Raw genomic sequence first — 16,060 nt, forward strand, 5'->3', positions numbered from 1 at the left:
TTGCTGTGCAAAAGCTTTTTAGTTTAATTAAATCTCATCTATTTATCTTTGTTTTTGTTGCATTTGCTTTTGGGTTCTTGAGCATGACGTCTTTGCCTAACCCAATGTCTAGAAGGGTTTTTCCAATGTTACCTTCTAGAATTTTTATGGTGTCAGGTCTTAGATTTAAGTCTTTGATCTATCTGAAGTTGATTTTTGTATAGAGGAGAGATGAGGATCCAGCTTCATTCATTCATGTGGCTTGCCATTTATCCCAGCACCATTTGTTGAATAGGGTGTCCTTTCCCCACTTTATATGTTTGTTTGCTTTATCAAACATCAGTTGACTTGTAAGTATTTGGCTTTATTTCTGGGTTTTCTATTCTGTTCCCTTGGTCTACATGCCTATTTGTATACTGGTACCATGCTGTTTTGGTGACTGACTTTATAGTATAGTTTGAAGTCCGGGAATGTAATGCCTCCAGATTTGCTCTTTTTGCTTACTCTTGCTTTGGCTATGCAAGCTCTTTTTTGGTTTCATATGAATTTGGGGATTTTTTTTATTTCTATGAAGAAGGGTGGTGGTATCTTGACGGGAGCTGCATTGAATTTGTAGATTGCTCTTGGCAGTGGTATTGTTTGGCTCTGTGTACCCACCCAAATCTCATCTTGAATCGTACTCCCATAATTCCCACATGTTGCGTGAGGGACGCAGTGAAAGCTAATTTGAATTGTGGGGGCAGTTTCCCCCATACTGTTCTCATGGTAGTGAATAAATCTCATGAGATCTGATGGTTGTATCAGGGGTTTCTGCTCTTGCAACTTCCTCATTTCCCCTTGCTGTCCCCATGTAAGAAGTGCCTTTTGATAACTCCGTGCGCTCTCCCCTCCCGTTCTCTTTCTGCCATCTTTCTGCGCTGCCACAATGGTGCGCACGAATGTCCTGGCTGATGCTCTCAAGAGCATCAACAATGCCGAAAAGAGAGGCAAACACCAGGTGCTTATTAGGCCGTGCTCCAAAGTCATCGTCCGGTTTCTCACTGTGATGATGAAGCATGGTTACACTGGCGAATTTGAAATCATTGATGATCACAGAGCTGGGAAAATTGTTGTGAACCTTACAGGCAGGCTAAACAAGTGTGGAGTGATCAGCCCAAGATTTGATGTGCAACTCAAAGATCTAGAAAAATGGCAGAATAACCTGCTTCCATCCCGCCAGTTTGGTTTCATTGTACTGACAACCTCAGCTGGCATCATGGACCATGAAGAAGCAAGATGAAAACACACACGAGGGAAAATCCTGGGATTCTTTTTCTAGGGATGTAATACATACATTTACAAATAAAATGCCTCATGGAAAAAAAAAAAAAGAAGTGCCTTTTGCCTCCCATCATGATTCTGAGGCCTTTCCAGCCATGTGGAACTGTAGCTTCGATCTTTCTTCCCAGTCTCAGGTATGTCTTTATCAGCAGTGTGAAAACAAACTAATACAGTAAACTGGTACCAGTAGAGGGGGGCATTGCTGAAAAGATACCCAAAAAGCAACTTTGGAACTTGGTAACAGGCAGAGTTGGAAACACTTTGGAGGGCTCAGAAGAAGACAGGAAAATGTGGGAAAGTTTGGAACTTCCTAGAGACTTGTTGAATGGCTTTGACCAAAAACCTGATAACAATATGGACAGTAAGGTCCAGGCTGAGGTCGTCTCAGATGGAGATGAGGAACTTGTTGGGAACCGGGGCAAAGATGACTCTTGTTATGTTTTAGCAAACAGACTGGTGGCATTTTGCCCCTGCCCTAGAGATTTGTGGAACTTTGAACTTAAGAGAGGTGATTTAGGGCATCTGGCAGAAGAAATTTCTAAGCAGCAAAGCATTCAAGACGTGACTTGGGTGCTGCTAAAGGTATTAGTTTTGTAGGGGAAGCAGAGCATAAAAGTTCAGAAAATTTGCAGCCTGATAATATGATAGAAAAGAAAAACCCATTTTCTGAGAAGAAATTCAAGCTGGCTGCAGAAATCTGCATAAGTCACAAGGAGCTGAATGTTAATCCCTAAGACAATGGGGAAAATGTCTCCAGGGCATGTCAGAGGTCTTCATGGCAGCCCCTCCCATCACAGGCCAGGAGACCTAGGAGAAAATGGTTTCGTGGGCCAGGCCCAGTGTCCCTCTTCTGTGTGCCGCCTAGGGACTTGGAGCCCTGCATCCCAGCCACTCCAGCCATGGCTGAATGGGGCCAACATAGAGCTCAGGCCATGACTTCAGAGGTTGCAAGCCCCAAGCTTTGGCAACTTCCACGTGGTGTTGAGCCTGCGAGTGCACAGAAGTCAAGAACTGGGGTTTGGAAACCTCTGACTAGATTTTAGAAGATGTGTGGAAATGCCTGGATGCCCAGGCAAAAGTTTGCTACAGGGGTGGGGCCTTCATGGAGAACCTTTGCTAGAGCAGTGCAGAAAGGAAACGTGGGGTCAGAATCCCCACACAGAGTCCCTACTGGGGCACTGCCTAGTGGAGCTGTGAGAAGAGAGCTACCGTCCTCCAGACCCCAGAATGGTAGATCCACCAACAGCTTGCACCGTTCGCCTGGAAAAGCTGCAAACACTCAATGCCAGCCCATGAAAACAGCCAGGAAGGAAGCTGTACCCTGCAAAGCCACGGGGCAGAGCTGCCCAAGACCATGGGAACCCACTTCTTGCGTCAGTGTGACCTGGATGTGAGACCTGGAATCAAAGGACATCATTTTTGGAGCTCTAAATTTTGACTGCCTCACTGGATTTCAGATTTGCATGGGTCCTGTAACCACTTTGTTTTGGCTTTGGCCAATTTTTCCCATTTGGAATGGCTGTATTTACCCAATACCTGTACCCCCATTGTATGTAGGAAGTAACCAGCTTGCTTTTGATTTTACAGGCTCATAAGTGGAAGGGGTTTGCCTGGTCTCAGATGAGACTTTGGACTGTGGACTTTTGGGTTAATGCTGAAATGAGTTAAGACTTTGGGGGGCTATTGGGAAGGCATGATTTGTTTTGAAATGTAAGGATATGAGATTTGGAGGGGCCAGAGGTGGAATTATATGGTTTGGTTCTGTGTCCGCACCCAAATATCATCTTAAATTGTACTCCCAAAATTCCCACATATTGTGGGAGGGACCCAGTGGGAGATAATTTGAATCATTGAGGCAGTTTCCCCCATACTGTTCTCATGGTAGTGAATAAGTCTCATGAGATTTGATGGTTTTATCAGGGGTTTCTACTTTTGCATCTTCCTCATTTTCTCTTGCCACCACCATGGAAGAAGTGCCTTTCACCTCCTGCCATGATTCTGAGACCTCCCCAGCCATGTGGAACTGTAAGTCCAATTAAACCTCTTTTTCTTCCCAGTCTCAGATATGTCTTTATCAGGAACAGGAAAACAAACTAAATACAGGTAGTACGGCCATTTTCACAATGTTGATTCTACCCGTGCATGAGCATGGGATGTGTTTCCATTTGTGCTGTCTATGATTTCTTTCAGCAGTGTTTTGTAGTTTTCATTGTAGAGGTATTTCACCTCCTTGGTTAAGTATATTCCTAAGTATTTTAATTTTTTTGCAGCTATTATAAAAGAGATTGAGTTCTTGATTTGATTCTCAGCTTGGTTGCTATTGGTATATAGCAAAGCTACTGATTTGTATACATTAATTTTGTATCCTGAAGCTTTGCTGAATTCATTTACCAGTTCTAGGAGCTTTTTGGATGAGTGTTTAGGGTTTTCAAAGTTTATGATTATGTCATCAGCAAACAGACAGTTTGACTTCCTAATTACCAACTCGGATGCTGCCCCCAAAGGATTTTTAAGACTAACTTTATCAAATCTTACAATAGCAACCAAAAGTATAGGAACTGCACATTTCAGACCAAGAATTAAATCTGTGACTGTCCATCGTGGCAACCCATCAGTATCAAGAAAGACAAATGCCTAAGCTTCACTGAGAAATTTCAAATTCGGAGGCCTGTGGTGAGGCCCTGTAAGGAGCCACCAGCAATGCCCAGCAGGAATGAAGAACCACTGAGTTAAATCCCAAAGCTGTATTCATACCCCACTTCCAACCCATTCACCGCAAACCTTTCCCAGGACCAAAACCAGCCTCTAGTGTGTTGGCATGGTTTGGCTTTCCTCCAGGAACTTCAGTTTTTCCAGAAGTTTCTAACTGTAAATTCCTCACCAGGACTTTACTTCCCCCATCAACCGAGGCATAAAAAAAGGACGATTTCCACAAACCACCCTTATTTAGAAATAATGTGCCAGAGGAATGATTTAGGTTGGTTTTTATCTCTGATTCTTCCCAGTAACTCATCCACTAAGAACACTGCCCACAGGAGGGTCTGATCCAGTGGGGGGCTTGAGGCCACTCAGCTCAGCCTGGTTCCTAGGGCCAGTGTCCCACTCTGGAGGCCAAGTCCATGCTCCCCTCCCCTCACCAGAGCCTGTTCCTCCAGAGCTGTCCAGTCTCTCTGCCAGGCTCCAAACTCTCCACCTTCAGTGCATTGACGAAACAACGAGACAGGAGGACAGCTGGGAGGGCGGGAGTCTGAAATCACTGGTAGAGTGGCCCAGGACACACAGGGGAGTCTCCACTGCTGCTGAGATGAAGGGACTCTCCATTCTTCTCAAAAGGTTTGTTGTGTTTTTGACATTCCCCCACCTGACTTTTTTTCAAGTGAGTTTTTCCGATCTGACCTCAGAGAAGGCCAAACTGGGTGCTGTTGGGGAAGGGCAGAAAGAAACAAAACATGCTTGTAAGAAGTAGTTCGTAATCATAGCAGCTGCCATTCATTGAGCTCTTCTCATGAGCCCAGCCCAATACTGAATTTCATATGCATCATCTCATGTGATCCTTACCACCAGGAGGTAGGTATTATGATTCCCATTCTAAGGATAAGGAAACTGAGGCTCAGACAGACCAAGTCACCTGCCCAAGACCATCTGGCTGCAACACAGAGTTAGAATTTGGACCCAGGTCTGTCCAACTCCACAGCTTGCAACCTTAACCACTGTGTGTACAGCCTCAGAAACAGAAAACAGCAAGGTGCCACTACATTTACATGAATTTCATCAATTCAACAACACAATACAAAGGCTCTTTGTTACCTCTGCTCCCTATCAGAGAACACCTTTATAAATGAAGTCTCAAACAAGTGGCCTGCAGTCCCAAATTCACCAACAGGCTTATTTAACTTGGCACACCATATTTTAAAATAACTTGACCGGCCCCTGCCGGCCTTTGAGTTTGCAGCCCAGGCCTCTCCTCTTACTCTATTGGATCTGGATCAAGAGGAGAGGAATGGTGTTTTCCACAAAATCGAAACCATAATCGCCTAGCATTAAACCTGGAGAAGGTAGCTGTGAAGACAATTGTTCCTCCTGCATCGTCTCCACCTCGGAGACTTTCTGCAAACAGTGCCACCCTGGCTGGTGACGCACTCAGCAGTAGCCACAAGGCAGCTATATCGGCAGGTCTCCAGGAGCCAGGATGAGGCCTCGCAAGTTACTGCAGCATCACATAACAAAATGGGAGAAAAATACAGGGGGAAAATGATTCCATTCAGCTGCAACTTCAGAGTGGAGTTAATGTTTCACTCGGTGGATCCAGGCCAGGCCTCTGATCTCACACTTCCCTGGCAGACCTCTCTCTGCTGCAGTCAGCTGGGAGTCATGTGTCCTCAGGGCTGGTGCGACAGGAACAAACAAAGCCCATCATTCCACAAGCAGAGGAGGCCAGCCTTCCCAAACCCAGCAGAACACTGCTCCTTAATGGGCTGGGTTCCTATAATTAGTCTACAAATAGCACCATGCTCATCGCCAGCTCACTCCTTTTGTTCCTACCCCTACTCACTGCACGCCCTGCAGTGCCTTTTCCAGGTGCTGTAGTTCTCTAAGGGCCTAAAGTCTAAGCAATGGGAAAGTAGGAATCAGACTCCAAAATATTGTATGAGATCCAGCATGTAGCCTGCCTGGCAGTTAGATTATGAGAAGGTACAATAAGTCACAAAATTAAGAAACAAAATCTAAGCAGTGGGAGGAACCCTACTTTGAGTTTTTGATAGCAAGGAAAACAACTCACTGCAACACGATACTTGACCACAATACTATTTGTCCTATTTTCTTTCTCTCTCTCTCTCTCTCTTTGATGGGAATCTCGCTCCATCTCCCAGGCTGGAGTGCAGTGGCGCGATCTTAGCTCACTGCAACCTCCACCTCCCAAGTTCAAGCAATTCTCCTGCCTCAGCCTCCCAAGTAGCTGGGATTACAAGTAGCCCGCCACCATGCTTGGCTAATTTTTTGTATTTTTAATAAGACAGGGTTTCACCATGTTGGCCAGGCTGGTCTCGAACTCCTGACCTCAAGTAATCCACCTGCCTCAGCCTCCCAAAGTGCTAGGATTACAGGTGTGAGCCACCGCACTCAGCCTTTCTTTTCTTTTTTTTTTTTTTTGAGACAGAGTCTCACTCTGTCGCCAAGACTGGAGCGTAGTGGTGGATCTCGGGTCACATAACCACCACCTCCTATGTTCAAGCAATTCTTGTGCCTCAGCCTCCCAAGTAGCTGGGATTACAGGCACACATCTCCACACCTGGCTAATTTCTGTATTTTTAGTAGAGAGGGGGTTTTGCCACATTGGCCAGGCTGGTCTTGAACTCCTGGCCTCAAGCAATCCACCCACCTCGGCCTCCCAAAGTGCTGGGATTTCAGGCATAAGCCACCACACCCAACCGTGTTTTCTTTATTAGATTGAACTGATGAGGCAAAAGACATTCTCCCTGCCCCCAGTAAAGGCCACTCTTCACTTCTTTTCACCACTAATATAAATAATTTCTGGTGATAATCTTTAATCCTTGAGCTTGGGTAAGAAAGTTTGATATCACTCTTCTATCCAGCAGAACTTCAGTTTCTCAGACTTTCCTGCTACTTAGAAAAATCACTGCCCTCAGCAGCCTCCCTGGGCAACCCAGCCACACCCACCACCACCACCACCTGAGCCTCTGACACCTGGCTCAGCCGGGGCCAGAATCATTCTCACCATGGTCATGTAGGTGGCCTCTGATTTTTCACTTGGTTCTTCTTCCTCGATCACCTCCCGTATAATTATTGAGGAGTAAATGTTTTTCTAGAGGGGGAAAATGGTACAAAAATTCCTAAAAATTAGATGAATCTTATACACCAGAGAAAAGGCCACCTATTCCTATTTGCTGGGCATCGACCACCCAAACTGGGAGGTTCAAAGGTTACTGAGAGCTAGAGAATTCCCAATAATGATAAGTCAGTCTTCAGTCTTCTTGAAAAATAACTGTCAAAGAACACAGTCTTAAGAACCAAAGTCTTTGCTTCAAAAGCCAAACATCTTTGTTTAGATGGATGTTTAGGTAGCAGCAGGGGTTCCTTATCTTGCTAAATTCCTTGTATTCTGGGGTTATTTCCTTCTAATTACCGTAAAGGCAGAATGGCATTAATCAACAGTGAATTGTTATCGTTTCCTTCAGAGGGTTTATGTGGCAGGGCCAGCCCTCATTGAGCCTCACAACTGTGCGGTTCATGGTCCTGTCACTCGTTGGGAAAGCAGTATCATCCAGTGGCCCATTCTTGGACTACTGTACTCTACTGGGAGAAAATCCTACTCTTGGGACAAAAACAGCCCAAAACAGAGAAAGGTAACTATTCAAAGAGCATTTTAAAAATTAAAGAAAGAAAAGAAAAGAAAATAGGAGTTAAAGAAAACCAATCCATTTCTCAGTCTCTAGAAGCAATTATTTATAACTTCATTACTAATCAATAAGGAGAGAAAAATCCTTCTTAATCCTTTCTTGCTAAGGTCTTAGACTATTTCATTTTAAGCATTAGAACTCCTTAACTCCTGAATGTATAACAATTCCCCATTAGACTTTAGATAAATAGCACCTCCTAGATTACAAAGCATTTGCATATCATCATCTTATGTGAACCTTACAACAACCCTGTCAAGCAGGCCGGGTAACTATAATATCTTTATCCTTATCCTCATTTTGCTGGTGAGACTAGGGGAGGTGGCAGAGCTTTCTGACTCCAAGCGCAGTGCTCTTTCCTCAGCCCAATACCAGAAACTGCTGCCCGAGGCTGGCCCAGCCAGCCCCATGCACTGTACTCCTCAGAGGCTCTTATTCTAGTAACAAAGGCTTCCTGAATCCCTGCTCTGTGCCAAGCACTGGCCTGCAAGCTGGGACATACAATGGGTAAGACATGGTTCCCGGGGGAATGAGAACGGCCCAGGCCTGCATCTGCTTAGTGTTTTAGGCTGAAGCGTGTGTTCACCTCCCCTTCACAGCTTTCAAAATAGCAGGGTTCTTCTTTTATCCCTGGATTAGTCTTCTTCGTGTTCTTCACCAAGACTGTAGAATTCACTAAACTGCAAGACATAAAGAGCATGTGGAATTAACCAGCTGGCATGGTTTATTCAAGGATCCCTACATGAGACCCCCTCTTGGCTTTGTGAAGAGAGAGACCCCAGAGAAGAAACCATTCTCTCTGGACTCCTACAGCCAGGGCTACCCGGCTCACCTGGAAACCTGAGAAGCGCATCTCTTCTAATGAAGAACAAGAAGCCGTTCTGGAGATAATTTAGGCTGAAAAACGGCTTCGACTTCTCTATTATCACTCAAGCCACTTTCAGTCCTTATGGGAGAGGTAATTTTAAGTGAATGAAGAGAGACAGGGGAGATAGGATTCCACTTGACCATCGTCTCTACATTTCTGAGGACCAGGGAGTGCCGCGGAACCAGCAGGGGGCAGCAGGAGCTCAGCAAGACGCCAATCCAAAGGGCTCCTGGCCTCTCCAGGGGGCGGAGCGGAATAATCCCCACAAACACCCCACCCAAGCCCCAAGCCCCACGCCCCAAGCCTGGAGCTCCGCGCCTGCCTTGTTGGGCCCAGCCCCTTGGCCTTTGATCTTATGACCATTTGCCTTCTGAATATACTTTCTTTTTTTCTATTTTGGCCCAAGGCAGAACTAAAAAAAAAAAAAAAAAAATCAAGGTTTAAGCTAAAAAAGAAACCATATGTTTTGGTCTCAGTGGAAATACTTTCTTTTTTTTTTTTTTTTTTTTTGAGACAGAGCCTCGATCTGTCGCCCAGCCTGGAGTGCAGTGGCCGGATCTCAGCTCACTGCAAGCTCCGCCTCCCGGGTTTACGCCATTCTCTTGCCTCAGCCTCCCGAGTAGCTGCTGGGACTACAGGCGCCAGCCACCTCGCCCGGCTAGGTTTTTCTTTTTTTTTTTTTTTAGTAGAGACGGGGTTTCCCCGGGTTAGCCAGGATGGTCTTGATCTCCTGACCTCGTGATCTGCCCGTCTCGGCCTCCCAAAGTGCTGGGATTACAGGCTTGAGCCACCGCGCCTGGCCGGAAATACTTTCATTGTATTTTCTGCTTTTAAAGTTGTATCTTCTCATTGTAAAATAATTCAGATAATACAGAAACGTAAACAGTTGGAAGTGGAAGTTCCCTGCAACCCCTCACCCCATGGGATCCACCTTCTCCTTCATCTCAAATTCCACGCCATTACCCACATTTTACAACTATCCTTCCCAGCCTCTCTCAGTGTAAGCATAAGCTCACATAAAATGTATTTAGTACATATGCTGCTGGAGTGAGCATCATATTATTTTCTCTTTTATAAAAATGAGGTAATACCATAAATTCTGCATTTTTACCCCTTGGATATCTTTCCATGTCATTACATAGAGGGATCTGGAGTATTTCATTGAGTGAAACACTGGTTCACTGAATCACTGCCTTTCTGACAGACACTGGCAATGATCCCTATTTTTAATTATAAGCATGACTGCAGTTTTGCACAAATCTCAGCATATCCATCTAATTATTTCTTTAGAATAAACGACTAGACATGGAAGTGCTACCTTTCCTTTGGGGGGGAAACTGAGGCTCAGACAGGAGAAGTAAGCTGAGAGTGGAACCCAGGTTGTCTAGCTCAGTGCTCCAAGCATGCCCAGAGCAAAGACCTTCAGAGAGGCCAGCCAAGTTCAAAACCAAATCAGGAAACCCTAGGGAGTGGAAGTGAAAACTTAGCAGGTACAAGTGTTTTCTGCACAATCAAAGACCCACTGGGAGAGAACACTCAAAAGTCAGGATTATTCATGAGGCCCTTTCCCACTGACACTATTTCAACAAGAGAGTCAATCTGCGCCCCTCATCGATAGTTGGATAAACTGAGGGGCATGGATCTGCCAAAGAGCCAGTGAAACACTAGTGTCCCTGTTGGAGCATCTGGGCACTTCTGAGACCCTGGGAGAACTACTAATGAAATCCAGGCCTTTGAAAGCACTTTTTTTTTTTTTAGACAGTCTTTTATCTTTTAGATAAAACCACTGGCAACCCTTAAGATCTTAGCTTCTATGCGGAACGTACAGTATGGATAATTTTAAAAGCATCTCTTAGGCAGTGAATGGTACCATGATAGTTCTTGTGTAAGATTTATGCTCTGAATTATGCCCTACTGAGACCCCCATTTCTAAGGGAATTTGTAGTCTTTACATAATACCAACGTGAATGAGGAGAGTGTAGGAACATTAAATTCTTTTCCAGGCACAGTGAGCAAAGTGGGCAGGGTTACCACAGTGGATTCCATTTAAAAATACCCCCTTCTGTAGGACCCTATCACCTCTTCCACTTTGGGTAGAGGCAGCCTTGCACCCCCAGCCTCCCAACCCAAGGGGCGGCGGCAGCCCTGTACCTCTTATTCCCACAGGTCCTCTTCACGATCAATATCAGAACAGGGAGCAGCAAGATTGTGGCGCAGACAGTTCCCACAATGATCACCAGCTGATTACCCCCCAGGACCAGAGGCCTCAGGGCTGCCGGGGTCACCAGTGCTGGGAAAGGAGAAAAGCAAGGAGAGGGTCTCAATAACTTTAGCAAAGAGCCAAGAGCCCCACAGCCCTGTACAAAGTAGCACCAGCCAGGCCAGGAAGTGGAGGGAAGGCCAGACTCTACCCCATATCTGGACACTAGGGACACTGTCTCTGTGAGATTGAGAACCAAAGTCTAACCCCCTTGTTTACCCTAAAATGTAGATTAAGGTGGGTGGGAGAAGAGGCTAGCACTTCACCTGTAGTAAAGTTTCCTTTCACGTCAACAATTTTGTTCTAAAATTTGGCTTAACAAGTGACTGAGAAATAACAGACATCTTAGAGGCTGCTGATCTTCCCCAGGGCAAGTGGTTCTCTTCAAAAGAACACATGCCGCAAGACTCAGCCCCACAGCGACGATACCAAGGAAAGCCTCCGGAGGTACTTCTGCCCATACGGTACCTTCTACTCATCTGCATGGTTCTTTCTAAATACATAAAGCAAGCACCTCCTCAGGGCCAGACAGCACTAGGTACAGGGGATTCAGAGACAAATGGATGTGTGGTCCCTACTTCCAAGGAAGGAGACAAACACATCAACAGAAAACCACAGGCTGCTGTAGGCGGTACAACAGAAGTCTGTATGGGGAACAGAGGGGCACAGAAAAAAGGGTGCCCAATTCTATGGGCAGCAAATGAGAATTTGCCAGCAAAAGTTCTAAAGTTTAACCTGAGACTTACAGGAAACATCCAGTTTCTTGGGCAGACAATCTGGGGAAGGACAGAGGGGATGTTCTGCACGGGATCTGAAGGCCTGACAGGATGGTGATTTTAGAAACTAGAAAGAGTTCAATGGGTCTGGCACAAAAGTGGCATCTGTGAGTGTGCTGGAGAATTTGGCTGGAGAGATGACAGGGTCCAACTCAAGAAGGACCTTGACTATCTCAACCAAGAATTGGGTATTTTTCTGCAGGCAATGAAAAAACCATTGAAAGATTATTAGCCGTGGAAGAGAAAGTTCTTAATGTGATTTAGAAAGATGGCACCAAGAGCCGTGTGAAGAATGAGGAGCAGTGGCTGAGAGAGAAAGCAGAGACTGGTTAGAGGCCTACAGTTCAAGACAGAGATGAAGACAGCCAGAACTAAGGTGGCAGTGACAGACTGGAAGGAAGACAACTTCAAGAGTCTGTAGTAGGAGTCAAGGACTTGTTGACCTGACCTGTTAGATTGGGGTCTAGGAAAGGGAAAGAATCAAGCACATCCCCAGGCATCTAGTTAGACAACTGAGGTTGGGGAGATGGGCTGAGGAGGGGTGTGCAGGAGTAGGTTAGACATGTCACATATGAAGGATTTGTGGAAAACTTGTGTAGAGTTTACTATGTATATCCATGAGTGTGTGTGGAATTGGGTCCAACATAGAGTGCATACAAAATATAGTGTCCAACGCTACTGAGGGAGAGAAGGCTAAGGATGGATAGTTGCAGTGCCATTGGTGGTCTAAGCTGGAGTAGAGGTAGAATAAGCCAGAATGCAGTGCACTGAAGAGTTAATGGGAGATGAGACAGTAGTATTCCAAACACAGACCTTTAGCAAGCTATTTGGCTATGTTGAGAAAGAAATACATGATTGTGGTGGTGGTTGTACAACTCTGAATGTACTAAAACCATTGAGCTGAACACTTTAAATGGGCAAATTGTATGGTATGTGAATTGTATCTCAGGAAAGCAATCTTAAGAAAAAGAAAGACATAGAATGGAGCTGAAGAAAAAAAGACATAGAAGGGAGTTGGAGTAGGTAAGTGGTAGAATTGAGCAAATTTGAATGGTAGAAGCCAACAGAAAGTGAGAGTTCAAAGAGCCATGATGTGAGGCTCCTGAGAAGGATGCCACCTGGGCACAGGGGGTTAGATAAGCCCAGAGCAGAAGGGACCCTCCTCTGTCTCAGGATGGCAGGGCAGAGATAAGGATGGGGAGACATAGATATGTTTGTGGGTAGAGAAGCTGCATGAGCCCCCATAATAGCTCGATTTTCTCTGTGAATTGGACTTCTGAGAAGGAAGCACACAGAGAGATGATGGTTCTTTAAGAAACCCATCTGCCCTGCTCCCCTCTCCAGCTGGAGACAAGGTGCCTCCACAGACTTAAATCTCTGGCCTGAGGTATGAGGTATGTTCCATCCTCACCCCATCTTCCCCACCCCCAGTCAACCACAACCAACTCCTGAAGGCCCTAGCAAGGGGCAAAGTCCACAGGCCACATCCTGATTGCTAACTGGGTTATGGTTTAACTTCAACCCCTCACTTATCAACCTCTCTCTGTCAACACAATCGAGTCTTTCCTCTCCTACACCCCACTGGCCTTGATGCACACTGTTTGCCAGAATCGAGAACCTCTGATCAGAAAACCCCTCCATTTTTGGTTCTAGTGCCTGCATGTTCCTCTCTGTTCCTGGCTGTCTCTCACTAGCTTAGGATCACTTCCTGCTCCACTCTAGTGCATACAGCACCTCCCTTGAAACCAAGGAAGCTGACTTTGGACATCAACGCAGATCCTTCCCTGAGCTTCTGTATCTTTACATCAATAGATGACCCTGGCAATGAGTGGGGTCTGGCAGAGGATTGGTATTCACTAAATTAGCTCCCCTGTCCTTGGCCTAGCAGTGGGGCCAGAACTAGGGTGAGGCAAGTCAGGCACCTGAGGAGCCACCTCTGAGGAGGCATCATTCTCAGGGTTGTGCAAGGCCAGAGTCAGCACCTGAGAGGGATGCCTCCTTCAATTTTGCATCCCAGGAACCTCTCCAGCCTCACTCTAGTCCTGGCCCCATGCACCAGCCAGGAGGTCCCTCAATGCCCCCCAGCCAAATGTTAGATACCTCGAGGCTCTTCTGGGCTGACATGCAGCACAATAGTTTTCTTGAACACCAGGTTCCCTAGGTGGATACTGCAGGTGTAGTTTCCTCCATCTGACTCCCTCACTCCTTGAAGCATGATGGAACCATCATTGCGGAAAATGTCCCCCACCAGGTTCACACGATTCTGGAAGTGGCCCCAGCTCTGGGAGTACCCCACGGACATCTTGAGTTTGTGGTAGTAACGAAACACAATCTCCTCCTAGAAGGGGAAGGCAAAAAGTATGAGATTGTGAGGACTGGAGTGGAGGGGGGAGCGGAGAAAATGGGGCAGGGAAGATCTCAGGACTCCCAAGGCCCTGCTAGCTGAAGGCAGTAAGGGTATTATCAGAAAGCTTTAAATAACACAAAGTCACGTACACACACGTACACATGTGCATGTGTCTGTGCTTGTGAAGGACATCACCAACCCATGAACAGTTGTTCCATCTGAACAGAAGGATGAGAAAAGGAGGACTTTCATTTTGTGTACCTTTCCAATAAAAAAAGCAAAAGTATACTTTTATTCTTGATGACATTTCTAGTTGGATTTCCAATAGGAACCCGAAACATGTCTAAAACGGAACTCTTCATCTTTCCCCCAAACCAGTTCTTTCCAGTCCATCCCATTTTGGTACATGGCAATGCCAGATACTCAGGCTAAAAATCTTGGAGTCATCCTTAATTTCTTTCTGGAAAAAATCACATCAAATCCCTCAGCAAATCCTATCACCTCAGCCTTCAAAATATATCCCCAATCCAGCCAGTCCTCACCTCCTCCACTGATACCATTCTGATCCAGCTCATCTCTCACCTGGGTTCCTGCAACAGCTTTCTTACTTGTCTCCCTGCTTATTCACTATGACAATCTATTTTCAGCAGATAAGCCTTTAAAAATATGAGTTAAATCATGTTACTCCTGTGCTCAAAACCCTTCATTGCCCGTACTCCCATTTATACCAAAATGCAAGGCCCTGCATGACCCAGCCCATCTCCCTTTTCCTCTGACTTCAACTTCTACTTGCTCTTCCCTCACCTACTTAGGTCACTGCACTCCAGCCACGTGGACCTCTTGGCTGCTCCTTGCATACTGGCTGCAGGGCCTTTGCACTTGCTACTGTCTATGACTGCAAGAACATTCTTCCCCCTACACACACGCAGGATTCACTCCCCGACTTCCTTCACACCTCTCCTCAAATGTCATCTCAGTATGGCCTCCCCAAGCACCCACATAACAAAAACCACAAAGTCCTGCTTCATTGTTCCCCATAGGCTCTTACTATTGCCTGATGTATTATATACTTCTTTATTATTTTATGTGTATCTCCCTCATCTTAGTTGTAAGTTTCCCATCAGGTCAGGGGTTTTGAGTATTCTTCATATAGCAGATGCTTTAAAAACAACTTGTTAAATGAATATTGGCATTTAAAGAAAAGGCATGTAGATTGCTTTTTTAAAGCTTTTAAGAAAAGTTAACGGGTATGTAGACACAAACGTGAATGAAGTGACCTGGCCCCTAACATTTGTCTCTCGTGATTCAAATTCAAAACCTCAAAATGTCAACTCTCATCCTATTTTCTCCTGTGAATCACTCAATGGATGACATCTAAATGCATGGCAAGCTCTCAGGGGTGAACCTGGGACCAGATGTAATTCCCCTTACTCCATCATGATGTCACCCACTGTGACCCACTCAGATAGTACAGAGGAATCAAGTGCAAATGACTTTGTTAGAGAGATGACCTGGAATATGTTTTAATTTATAAAAGTTAATCTTTAATAAATTTTGCACCTTAACTTTTATTAATAACAAGTTACTTGGGATATCCCCACAATACATGTTGACCCATAAATATACGACCACATCATGGTTGAGAGCTACTGGTCTAATGAATGAACTTGCTGTTTACTGCTTTATAGATCTCCCAAGAAATACCCCTCACCCTGGCCCCCAGGATCGATCAATCCCAGCACGTGAAGTACCCATGAAAACTCCTTCCATCACATAAATGGTGCAATGGAGCACAGATGAAAAGTCACAGAACTAACCCCAGTAAGAATAAAAGTGTAATCAGTTTTATGCCTAGCCCATTGCTTTCCTGGCTGGGCCACAAAAATCATCTCCCTCATTCTCCCACAGACTCTACACAAAGGAAAAGGGAGAAAGAAGGAAACTAAAATGTAGGGGCCAAGTCATGTACAAAATGCTTTACATGTACAATTTCACATTGGCATCTAAAAGTTAAGCTTCTTCTTCTCCTTCTCCTTCTCCTTCTCCTTCTCCTTCTCCTTCTCCTTCTCCTTCTCCTTCTCCTTCTCCTTCTCC

At 45.4% G+C, this 16,060-nt stretch overlaps 1 protein-coding gene and 1 pseudogene across 4 annotated transcripts in view; one reads left to right on the plus strand and one right to left on the minus strand.

Moving 5' to 3' along the window:
• Positions 1-882: 882 nt before the first annotated feature.
• Positions 883-1,331, plus strand: LOC105501086 (annotated as a pseudogene). Its single transcript, XR_001000133.1, has one exon. The product of XR_001000133.1 is annotated as a 40S ribosomal protein S15a pseudogene (transcript).
• A 2,926-nt stretch (positions 1,332-4,257) lies between these two features.
• AMICA1 (adhesion molecule, interacts with CXADR antigen 1) overlaps positions 4,258-16,060 on the minus strand; it is a 34,061-nt gene continuing 22,258 nt past the window's right edge. For all 3 annotated transcript variants that reach the window (XM_011926874.1, XM_011926873.1, XM_011926876.1), the window contains 5 exons: positions 13,720-13,957; positions 10,735-10,873; positions 8,302-8,395; positions 7,037-7,123; positions 4,258-4,718 (listed from right to left, as the gene is read on the minus strand). In XM_011926874.1, coding sequence (XP_011782264.1) covers positions 4,626-4,718; positions 7,037-7,123; positions 8,302-8,395; positions 10,735-10,873; positions 13,720-13,957 — 651 coding nt within the window. In that variant the 3' untranslated portion in view covers positions 4,258-4,625. The remainder of the gene's footprint in view (positions 4,719-7,036; positions 7,124-8,301; positions 8,396-10,734; positions 10,874-13,719; positions 13,958-16,060) is intronic.

Source organism: Colobus angolensis, unplaced genomic scaffold (assembly GCF_000951035.1).
Source record: "Colobus angolensis palliatus isolate OR3802 unplaced genomic scaffold, Cang.pa_1.0 Scaffold7, whole genome shotgun sequence".
NCBI lineage: Eukaryota > Metazoa > Chordata > Mammalia > Primates > Cercopithecidae > Colobus > Colobus angolensis.